At 36.8% G+C, this 12865-nt stretch overlaps 1 protein-coding gene across 1 annotated transcript in view; it reads right to left on the reverse strand.

Moving 5' to 3' along the window:
- Positions 1–12865, reverse strand: part of FOLH1B (folate hydrolase (prostate-specific membrane antigen) 1) — a 64500-nt gene that overhangs the window by 33339 nt on the left and 18296 nt on the right. The window contains 3 exon segments of the mRNA NM_001271778.1: positions 3271–3364; positions 6867–7053; positions 7867–7992. Coding sequence (NP_001258707.1) covers positions 3271–3364; positions 6867–7053; positions 7867–7992 — 407 coding nt within the window.

Here is a 12865-nt window from a genome sequence, read left to right on the forward strand (position 1 = left end):
CTGTCTCTTAAATACCCAACAGGTGAAAGAAAAAAATCACAAGACTAATTAGAAAATACTTGGTGATGAATGAAAATGAAGACATAACATATCAAAACTTAGGGGATGCAGCTAAAGCAGTGCTTAGAGAGAAATGTATAGCTGTAAACATCCGTATTTAAGAAGTAGAAAGACATTAAATCAATAAACAAGTCTTCTACCTTAAAAAACTGGACAATAAAGGCAGACCAAACTTGTATCCAGCATAAGAAAGAAAATAATAAAGACTGTAACAAAAATAATTAAATACAGAATAGAGGAACAAATAGAGAAAATCCATGACACCAAAAGTTGATTCTTTGACCAGATTAACAAAATTGAAAAATAATAGTCTGACAGATGCTATTATTATTGTCATTATTGTTGGTGTTGCTATCATAATCCTAGTAGTTACCTAGGGAGGCAAATAAAAACCATATAATCACATTCCCTTCTATATAGATAGGAATCCCTCTCCCCCCAAGTAAATGTGGTTTTACTTTACTAAAACTCACATCTCATCAACTTTTTATTGAAATTCTCAGCATTCTTGGGCCATTATATGACTTACATCTCTCTTCATCTTCTCACGTATTTATTAAGAAACTTCCATTTTGGGATGCCTGAGTGGCTCAGTGGTTCAGCATCTGCCTTCGGCTCAGGGCCTGATCTCGAGTCCAGAGATCAAGTCCCACATCAGGCTTCCTGCGAGAAGCCTGCTTCTCCCTCTGCCTATGTCTCTGCCTCTTTCTGTGTATCTCTCATGAATAAATAAATAAAATCTTAAAAAAAAAAAAGAAACTTCCATTTTATGATGTATCCAACTTGTAGAACACCATCTTTTCTAATTAATACCTACTGCGAAATGGCTAATCATTTGTCGGCATCTGGGAATTGACTGTCAAGGACAAGGAGCATGCTCCTCACTTAAGTGCGTAAATGTGTAAAGGAAGTAAATCTGCACAGTGAAATTCATAAACAAATTATATGTTCTTTGAAAAAAATTTATAAGACTAAATTCCAGTCGTATAGAATATTTCACAATATCTTAGAAAGTATGGAAGATGAAATAGAAGGGGCTCCCAGCTGGCTCAGTTGGTGGAGCATGCAACTCTCCACCTCCATCTCCATAAACTCTCCATGAGTTTGAGCCCCATGGTGGGTATAGAAATTACATAAAAATAAAAAAAAATTTTTTTAAAAAGAAATAGAAGTTGTTTTCCTGCTTTTAACATATAAAGATCATCTCCTACTTCCAAGTAAATTGTGCTTCTAAAGTTCATTTTTAATTATGGTGTTTTCAATGCACAATACACTTTTCCATAGAAGTTATGTTACTAATAGTGATTACATTTACAAGACAGCTTAAAGAAGCTGACTTAAATACATTAGAGGTAAACTGCATTTGTGATTTTTTTCCAATCAAGTAATTCTAGCACACATTTAGGACATAGCCGACACTGACCTAGTTAATCAGAGCAGTCAAATGGTAGACATAATTAAATATACCTCAAGTCGATTCCATATGATCTTTCCTTCTCTCCCTCCATGCATTCTTTTTCTAATTACAAAGATATTACAGGTTCGTTTTTAAAGAAAACTTTTGCATAATTGAGATTACTCTCTAAAAACTTAATATCTATCTTTAGACATATCTGTATGTATCTAGATATATAGATAAATCTGCCATTTTCACTTAGTAGCATAAATGTGTTTCCACATCTCTAAACATTCTCATACGACATATATTTTAATGGCTCCATGCACTATCACAGCCAGTGATGTATTTGGCTACTTACCAATTATTGAAGATTTGTGTTATTTATAGTTTTTCACTACTATAAATAATGTTACAATCACTTTATCTTTTAAATATCATGAATATTTAGACTTTATTTATAAAGATGCTTAGACATACACGTAGTCCATGACACCCTCAAATATTGTGCCTGGATCCTGAATTCTAACCCATGTGGTAATGCTAAGAGCCCAAAAATAAGAGACCAAGGTGCTATTCCTTAATCTGCCATTAAATGGGACAGATCCCTCCACTCTCTGAATGTCAGCCTCCTAAACTGTAAAAGGAGGGCATTGAATTAGCTCATAAAAAGTCTTAAAAAATAAAAATAAAATATAAAAAGTCTTCTTATGGAGGGGGCACCTGGGTGGCTCAGTGGTTGAGCGTCTGCCTTCCGCTCAGGTCATGATTCCACGTCCTGGGATCAAGTCCCACATTGGACTCCCCATGGGGAGCCCGCTTCTCATTCTGCCTTTGTCTCTGCCTCTCACTCGCTGTCTCTCATGAATAAATAAAGAAAATCTTAAAAAAAAAAAAAAAGGCTTCTTATGGAGCCTGGAATAAAATTATTAAGAATATTTTAAACTCAAATAAGAAAAGTTACTAACAAGCCAGACGCTTCTCTCACAATTCTACTGACAGAGAAGAAGACATCCTCTCTCCTTCCCAAAGGAGACTGGACAAGAAGGGACATGCAGATGGGAGAACGCAGGGCAGGAGAGGGGGAGGGTTCAAATGTCAGGAAATCAGAGGGGGGAGAGGAATAGAGGTGGAAATAAAATGGGATAGCTTTCACAGTGTATTATCTGAGGTTACCCAAGTCGTAGCCAACATGAGGATTAGATGAGTAAGAGATTTCTTAGGGGAAAAGCCTGTGAGAGAAATAGCGAGGGTTTAGGGGGAGTGAGGAGGCAAGGCTGATAAAGCTAACAGACTGCAATACAGGTCTCATATAGGGTAAAGGAGAAAGGGAAGGAAGAAAAGGGTGGTGGGTGGTGGCATCGAGCTGGGCAAGCCTGCTGTGGAATCCTGAGCCAAAGTCTCCCATGAGAGGAGCCCTGTGCCTTCCAGTAATGGGCCTGTTTTAACGTTCCCGCTGCAACCAGTCATTGACTGGGAACACCTTTGGGAAGCATGGCCTTTACACAAACAGGGTGGTGGATTTCAAAGCAGAGTAGCTCGAGCCACAGATCACTCATGCCCTGGGCAATTGGAGAAGTGAAAGTCTCATTTTCATGACACACACTGGATACCACTAGGTAATACAAATTCCAGAACAGAACCACTATTCTTTAAAATGGTGATAAAATTATAGGTTCTACCATCTAAGGGAATTTCAGCATTTCTGAATACTGACAAAATATTCAGATGTTGAATATTGCCAATAGTTGAAGACTGCCAGTAAAGGAAAATACTCAGCCAGCCAGCCATCTGTTTGCTTCTTACAAACTTACTCCAGGAGTTTCTGTGCATCACTGTATCCAATCGGATGAACAGGAATACTCGGAAGACCAACAGCCTCTGTGACTTCACGTCTATAAGCATACTCTGAAAAAGAGGTGAATGTATGTTAGTAAAAATTTAGTCCCTTTCAAAAGTTTTTCTGTACATCACCTTAAACACATCCTTATATCTCACTTTTATTTTTAAAATAAAAAGTTTCAAATGTTAGTGAGTATGTGGGGCAACTGAAACTCTCCTACATTCCTTGCAAAAGTATAAAACTATTCAGTCACTTTGGATAATTCTTTCAAAAACTAAGGTTAAACAGAATTGTGCACTCAGACACAGCAAGTACTTCCCTAGGTATTTCCCCAAGGAAGAGAAAAATATATGTCCACAAAAAGACGTGTACAAGTTGTTCATAGCAGCTGAATTTGGGCAGCCAAACACAGGACATAGTGCAAATGTCTGCCAACAAGAACAGGAATAAACAATCTGGTGCAGCACATATACTAAATTTGGAACAATACGGAGATTAGCCTGGACGTTGTGCAAAGATAACACACAAATTAATGCAGCATTCCATTTAAAAACAAACCAACAATCTGTAGTATATGCACAGAGTAGAATTCTACTTAGCAATAAAGAGAAACAAACTACTAGTACACACAATAATACAGATAAATCTCAAACCATTATACTGAATAAAAGCAGCAAAGTACAAAAGTATATACACTAGGGGTACCTGGGTTGCTCAGTTAAGTATCTGCCTTAGGCTCAGGTCATGATCTCAGGGTCCTGGGATGGAGCCCTGCACGGGCTGGCTCTGTGCTCCACAGAGTCTGCTTCTCCCCCTCTCTCTGCCCCCACCCCTGCTCATGCTCTAATAAATAAAAACTTAAAGAAAAAAAAAAGAATACACATTGATTCTATGTATATGAAGTTCAAAAGCAAAATTAATGGTGAGAGATATCAGAATGGTTCATCAGAAAAAGGAGCAAAGGGAACTTTCTGGAGTCATGAAAATGTCCAGTATTATTTTGAGTGATACAGATATATGCAATTTAAAATTTTATTGAACTGAATTCTTAAGATCTGTGCACTTTATTATATGTAAACTATTTCAAAATAAAAACATATTGTCATTTCTTCAGATTTAAAAAATGAGTGATTTTTCCTTTTTTTCTCCAAATTTTAAATTATTTAATAAGAACTTTAGGTGATTGCAAAAGTATATTTTTTATGAGTAAAAAATCCCATATAATGATATGTGATGTGGAATTTATTTAAAAATTTTCCTAAGTGACAACAAAAAACGGAAGAAAAGAGATGAAACAAGATTGATAAAATGTTGGTAATTGTCTATTTTTTGTATGTCAGAACTATTCCATAATAAAAAGTAAAGCTAAAAGAAAAAGGAAAGGAAAAAAAGAATAGGACACAAAAGAGAATTCAATAAACGTAAGCCTCCTAGGGATACCATTCCCCCCCCCCAAAATACTATGGTTTAAATTTAAGGATAATCAACAGAAATATCCCAGTTAAGTTCATTTTACATTCATAATTTTAGCTTTGTAAAACTGAGATTAAGACAAGTTGTATTTTTTTTTTAACTTGGGAATAAAGAAGTAAGTGAAGTTCAGGTATATTTATGTGATTTTATTATAGGATAATATGAATTGTTTAAAAAATCTATGACAGTATACTATAGAGAGTGTACAAAAAGATTTATAAAGCCAAAATACATAAGCTTTAAAGGAGTCTACAACTTGACAGAAAAACCAGATGAAGAATAAATAGGAATCTGCCACAGATACTTTGACGGCCTATTTTATACTAGTTCTACACCTTAACTAGTTTTAAACCACAAAAACTCAGGAGTGCCTGTGTGGCTCAGTTGGTTAAGCATCTGCCTTTGGCTCAGGGTCCTGGGATTGAGCCCCATTTCAGGCTCCTCGCCCCTGTCCCTGCTCGTGCTATTTCTCGCTATCTCTCTTTCAAATAAATAGATTAAAATCCTTAAAACACACACACACACACACACACATACACACAACTCAACGATTACAGATTTTTGTACATATTATCAAGTAGCTGAAAACATTCAAAATAAATGGGTTCCCTTTGTTAGTGATCAAACTATAGTTCTACAGGGGAGCATTCGGCCTTACACAAGCATGTGCTTTGGGAGCCAGGCTGCCTAAAGTGGAATTCTAAGCCCTCATCTAGTGGTGTGGCGATCTGGGCAGATCATCTTCTTGTCTCCCTTGCCTCCTTTGTCAAGCAGAGGGGCAGTAATACTACAAAGCCAGTAGCTCTTAATACATGTAAGAGCAGTCATTCAGGAAACACCCTTAGAAAGCTATCACTATTGGGTTTATACAGCAAAGATGCAATAAGCATTTTTTGGACTCGGTATTTTATTTCTTTATTTTTCTCAAAAGATTTTATTTGTTTACGGTGGGGGGCAGGGAGAGGGGCAAAGGGAGATGGAGACAGAGAATCTCAGTCAGACTCCGTGCTGAGTGCACAGCCAGATATAGGGCGTGATCTCACAGTCATGAGATCACGATATGAGCTGAAATCAAGAGTCAGACACATAACTGACTGAGCCACCCAGGCACCCCTGGACTCTATATTTTAAGTGTGCCATTTCAGGGGTTTATAAACTTCTTTCATGCTATCCCTTATTGCTATTTTCAACTAGGAAATCCAAAACCTATAAAAACCATAGATTTGGAGGGAATTTACTTGGCATCAAAACCTGATCTAGGAATGCCTGATCTGATGCGGTTGAGCGTCTGCATTCGACTCAGGGTGTGGTCCTGGAGTCTCGGGATTGAGTCCCACATCCGGCTTCCTGCATGGAACCTGCTTCTCCCTCTGTCTGTGTCTCTGCCTCTCTCTCTCTCAGTCTGTGTCTCTCATGAATAAATAAATAAAATCTTTAAAAACAAAAACAAAAACAAAAACCTGATATAATGCAAACTCATTAGACAGCAAAATCTAACTTGAGCAGATATGTGGTTATTCATACTGTTTATCATTTATTACTTACCTCCATTAGTAAGATTATTCATAAATTTTATAGCAAAAATATTTATATACCTTCTTCCTGTATTATATCCCAGCCTCCAGGGTGTTAGGCAATATATGGTATATGCACCATGTTACTTTTTTTAATATTAATTTTTTAAAGGGATTTTATTTATTTGACAGAGAAGGAGAGAGAGAACAAGCAGGGGGAGCGGCAGACAGAGGGAGAAGAAAAAGTAGCCACCCCACCGAGCAGGAAGCCCAAAGTGGGGCTTGATCCCAGGACCCTGGGATCATGACCTGAGCGGAAAGCAGACACTTAACTGACTGAGCCACCAGCTGCCAGCACCATGTTACTTTTAAATATCTGAATTCTAAAACCTATCAGGCACAAGGGTCCCAAATAAGAGATAAGGGACCTAATCCAATAATTTTCAGGGTTTGAAACTCTAACTTACTTCTTAGAGGCAAAGAGAATTTTAAAAAGATATACTTCATTTGGAAATCCCTTAATAAAATCACTTCAAAATGTTTTTAAGTTTCTTGTGATGATTAAGGCCTGACCATTTACCATTTGCTGGGTATCCAGGTGTGAGAGGGTCCCCTGCACCATTAAGATTTAAGATATTCCCACGCTGGACTCCGCCACCAGGAAGATTCCAACCATCTGGATAGGACTTCACCCCAGGAGCAAAGTAATCAGCAGGATCTGAATACAGAATGACTCCTTTGGCCCCTGCCAGCTGGGCGTTTTTAACCTGGAAGCACAATGTGTTTATTTCAGATTGGTTGTTCCAGATTTGATAATATCAATTTTTTTTGAAATTACACTTAAATGAATAGCCAAACTTTATTCCAATCTTTAATCATTAGACCTACAACAAAGGATATCTCACAGAGAACTGGCTTTGCTTTTTCCTACTTCAAATTCTAAAAATGGGTTTCTAGAAAAAAAAAATTAATGAAAAGAAAAGAAAAGAAAAGAGTTTCTGGGGATGGATCATCCCTCAGAGCATGAGATTTGGAAAATGTCCATAATACTGATAGCAAGTACTTGCTGTTTCTTCCACTAGCCTCGAAGCACAAGAAGCAAGTAAACTCCACAGGCCAGACTGAAATTTAATTTCTCACAAAAGAGAAAAAAATTAACAGATCAAGTGAGAGTAATTTTTAAAAACTGCTATGTATAATTTGGTTTATCTGATTACCTATAATAACAATTCACATTAAAATTTAATTTAGTACATATTTTTAAAGACAATATTGAAAACAAAGATACTGATAGCAACAACAAATCAAATGAATGCTTCTATGTAGACTACACACATGATTTGTAGGTGTGGAGAAATCTGTTCTGTTCTTCCTGAATTTCTACATTCATCCAAACACCACTGACCCAATTTAAAACCCCTGTCTATACACTAGTAAATGTGTCCTTCCCATAACGTGGGCATGTCAAGAATAAGAGAGGATCATGGTTCTCAGAAAGTTTTATGGGTGTGTTTCTACACATGTAAAGATATCAAATGATTTTTTATATTTAGAAAAATGGAAAAAGAAATGATTTTTACCTTATTTCCTCTAAAAATCTTCCCATATCTCGCAATCACAATCTTCCCAGAGCAATTGATCTTCAGGTCCCTCTCTAGTTTAAAGAAGTCTTCAGTCTGTGCATAGTTAACATACACTAGATCACCCTGTTGAGATCAGGAATGATTTAGTATAAGTAAGATGTAATACAAGGAGGTTTCTCTGCTGGAGGATTGTTTCACATCTTTGAATGAGGGAAGAGGCAAGAAGGTGCAAGAGGGTCAGAAAAACATGAGCTTCACAGAATAGATTCAAGGGAGAAATGAACTTGAATTCAGGCAATGGCCTGAGTTAGAGATGTTATGAATTTAATAGTAAGCTTTGTTTATATGCCTCTACTAGAGTGGCTCTAATGCCATGGAAGTGTTTCCCCCCCAAATTTATATGTATATACAGTGCGGCATGCAGTTTGAAGGGGTCCAGGCACTCTAGGTTAAGAAACCCTTGACAAGAACTTTATTCTCTTAGAAGTATTCACAAATGGGTCTCCATAACTACCAGGTAAGGAAGAAAGGTCAGGTAATATAATGGCTTTACGGCTCTGGTTTCATATTATTATTAGTATGACCATGTGCAAGTCTCATAACATCTCTGAGTCTCAATACTCTCATTTGCAAATGACCTGATGGATTAGACCAGTGTTCTCCAGTTTTTTCTTACCTACTTCCTTAAATTAATTTTGAAAAGCAACATCCTCCTTCATATACTTACTTAATATCTAAAATTGCTTATCATACCCTTAAGTTGCTACAACAAATGCAATTGCCAGCATATTATAAGTACAGATATTTTGAAAACAATTGTACATTACGTTTGTATGTATCCAAAGGAATACACACTCTATACTGATTTATTCTTCAACATCATCCATTTAAAAAATACAGGAAGACACTCTTCAGTCAGAATTGTATCATCCTTTTTCTCTTTGAGCTTCTATTTTGTCCACCTTTCCCCCAGAGAATTGTACTCTACAGTAAAATATATTTATCCTGGACATTGGGATGTGCTGCCCAGATTCGCCTTGAGTGAAGACATTCTCACTCCCGCTGCAAGGAAGGCTCTCTGCAGACAGCCTTCAGTTCCCAAGCCTCTTCAGGAATTGCTTCAGCTACGGACAACCACCCTGCTCAAAGTCATGCCTCTTTCTAGGATGACACACAGTCCATGATTGATGTATGTGGGAGTATAAAGCCTTCGACATTTTAGTCCAGCCCAAGGCAGTTCTGAAGGGCTCTACTGACTCCAGAGCTGCCCTTCAGGTCAGCTGAGGCGGTCTCTAAACTGGCAGTGAGAGTCAACTGTTCCCTCTGCTCAATCCAGCTGCCCTTCCCTCCTCTGACACAAACTACTGATCCCAAGAGAACATTTCTTAATTAACTTCTAGCATGCTACATTTCATTTCAATTTCTGTCACCTAGAAACTGGGAATGCTTGGAAGTCTTTTCTTGATCACTGCCAAACTTCCCTTGATTAAGAATATATATAAATTCACACACATACACACTCACACACATATATGTGTGTGTATATATGTGTATGTGTATATGTATGTGTGTAAATATTTGTGTGTGTGTATATATACGTGTGTATATATTTGTGCGTGTGTGTATATATATACACATTTATAATTTTGAATGTTCTGCGATGTCTTGTGACCGGATGTATGCACTAAGAAAATGCTTTAGGAGTACGCTAATTATTAGTAGTATCAAACTGAGTCTGACAATGTTACAAATGTGTGTAAATAATACCAAAGCATAAAATTTTACTTGAACTATATCTCTTAATGTTATCAGATATTAAAACATTAGGTCATTGCATGAATAAATTATGAATGAGACACGACTCCACATTAGTTCTATTCACATTTCTTGCTTTTAGACATAATTTCTGAGAAACTGAGATGGGAACCAAAGAAGTTTTGTTATGGAATTTTCACTAAATAACTTAATCTCCTTCCAAGTTACAACACCCAAATCACACACTGATCTATTATCCAAGTTAATTCTAATGATGTCAGCTAGACACTCAATTAGGCTCATCTGATTTTGTCTAATTGCAAACCATCTGACTTGCCAAATCACTTGTTGCCCAGCTGTTAGAATCTTTCACTATTGTCTCTTTTTCCAGAACTTCAGAGATTTTTATGACTCAGAGATATGCTTTCTATTGTTTTAGGATGGATGAGAGATGTCTTTCATTTGAGGATAATGATTATAAATAAGGAAGTGGGGACAAAGTACCAGCAGGACCTGACCATGGGCTAGTTCTCAATCCAATGTAACTGTAAACTGAGAAACTGGCGGAGGAAACTGATTTCTTTAAAATGATCTCATGTCTCCCTTTGGAAACTCTTCACCCCTCCTAGTTTGAAGTCCCTATGCTGGACAACTTTTTGTATCCTATAATTTTATTTTATTTTTATTGTTTCCCTATGTGGCTAATTTCTCATAGCATGTTCACAACAAATTTATGACAGATACCAAAATAAAGTTGTTTCTAAGCTACTTCTGGGATTCTTTTGACAAACTTGTTGAAAATGTATCCTTATGGACTCCACAGTCCACAGTGTTCTACAAACTAGGGATTCAGCAAATCCCCGTCCTTGGAGGAACTTACATTCATGTGAAATGCAGAAAGATAAGATAATAATAAAAGTAATAACTAAGTAAATTATACAGTATATTAAAAAGCGATAAGTACTGTAGAAAATTTTTTCAAGGTTGAAGAGGCAAAGAGTAAATTAGTACATGGGTGCATGCAATTTTAAATGAAAAGAGGAAAAGTCTCCTGAGAAGGTGGCATTTGAATCTTTGCTTCAGTAAAGGGATTACTTTTTGCTCTTATATTCTTCCTCAAGCAATGCAATATTTAGTTCTTCTATTTCTTCCTCAAGGAATCCAATATTAATGCAATATTAATGACAGCACTGTATGTCCAATTTATAATTGTCAGGCCTCTCTGGGGCTCACTATCATTCTGTGACTAGAGAGTTATTAACCAATCTGATTTCAGCAAATTTCGTTTTAGTATCAAATTTCACATTTCAAATTTTAGTATCGAAATTTCAAATTTCGCTTGAAATTTATCCCTAATTCAATATCACTAACTTTGGGGTGACCACATCCTTAAATACACGTAAATTGTGGCTATATGTTGATTAAGCTGCAATCCTCACAAAACAAATTATGATGGAGAAGGGATTGGAGAAGACATTAGTTGAAACATGACAATATACTTTGAAAATGAAAACAAGCATGACTGATACTCCTCTGGGCACTTCACAAACACAAGTTGTCACTGTCACTTAGAAAAAAGCTTTGTGGGCAGCCCGGGTGGCTCAGTGGTTTAGCGCCACCTTCGGCCCAGGGCGTGGTCCTGGAGACCTGGGACGGAGTCCCATGTTGGGTTCCCTGCATGGAGCCTGCTTCTCCCTCTGCCTGTGTCTCTGCACCCCCCTCCCCCCTCTGTGTGTGTGTGTCTCTCATGAATAAATAAATAAAATCTTTAAAAAAAAGAAAAAAAGAAAAAAGCTTTGTTCTCAGACAATGACCTTCTTGTAAAGTTTACACTGTACCATTGTTCTATGACTGGGAATAAATACAATCTTGCACTGCCAGCTTAGAATTTTCCATTTCTTGCAAGCTTCCATCTTCCTGCTCTTGTTAATTGAAACCAAACTGGGAGGCCAGGCCAGTGGCTCCCAAAGTATGGTTCTTAAAACCTCAGAATCCGTGTCATCTAGGGTCTTGTTAGACTTGAACTATCAAGACCTACCAAAACTCAAGGGAGTGGGAACTAGAACTGGTGTTTACATGTCTTATGGGTAATTGTGGTACACAATGAAATTTGAGAACCACTAGATTAGAATAGATTTTTATAAGACCTTGTTAAATTGTTCATTTCAAATAGCCTAAAGCAGAGTCCAGTATTTCACACTCCAGAAAATTCAGATGTAGATCCAAAGCTTATTTACAGTGAATTATCTTAAGCATACAGACAGACATACATAACTTTAAAAAGAATTAATGTTGCACTGGCTGAGTAACAGGTGATCCAGGGAAGAACATCCACCAACAAACTCATCCAATATTCGACACAAACAATAATCTTATGCAGAATCACAGGCTCTATTTTCCCATTAATCTAGAAGAGTTTAAGTGTACTTGAAAGAAATGAGTTAATAATCTCTATGATTCTTATGAGTAGAATAATTCTGTTAAGGTCCACAAATTATTTGGGGATTTCAATTGATTATATATTAAAGCCACAAACTAATGTGGGTAAAATTTTCTCCTTATAGCATTGTGTCTTCTCATCTAGAAATGTAATCTGTTTCTTTATACATAACATTTTCGCTGCTCAATAAATTTCACAGTGTTCTTCAACAACTTCACATTCATTGAAGACGTCTAAAGCATACTTTAAATTTTATGACTATTTTTTTAAAGATTTTATTTATTTATTTATTCATGAGAGACACCAAGAGAGGCAGAGACACAAGCAGAGGGAGAAGTAGGCTCCCTGCGGGGAGCCTGATGTGGGACTCGATCCCAGAACCCCAGGTTCATGCCCTGAGGCAGACGCTTGACCACTAAGCCACCTAGATGCCCCTTTTAGAACTATTATAAATTATATTGTTTTGTTATATATCATGTTGTTATACACTATTTGCCCATATATACTTAAATCCAATCTGATAATATTAATGCTATTTTTAAATAATGAAGTATTAATATTTTTTGTATGTTTTGGTTTTTCAGATATATCACCATAAATAACAAAAAGGATTAATAAAGAAGACCCAAAATACAAAAGCATAAGGAGAATAATTGGGCAATATTAAAATTAAAGATATCTTTTTAATAAAGGGGAGCTTGGAGCACCTGGGTGGCTCAGTCAGTTAACCATCTGCTTTAGGCTCAGGTTGTGACACCAGGGTCCTGGGATCAAGTCCCACATCGGCCTTCCTGTCCTCTT

This window comes from Canis lupus, chromosome 21 (genome assembly GCF_011100685.1).
Source record: "Canis lupus familiaris isolate Mischka breed German Shepherd chromosome 21, alternate assembly UU_Cfam_GSD_1.0, whole genome shotgun sequence".
In the NCBI taxonomy this organism is placed as follows: domain Eukaryota; kingdom Metazoa; phylum Chordata; class Mammalia; order Carnivora; family Canidae; genus Canis; species Canis lupus.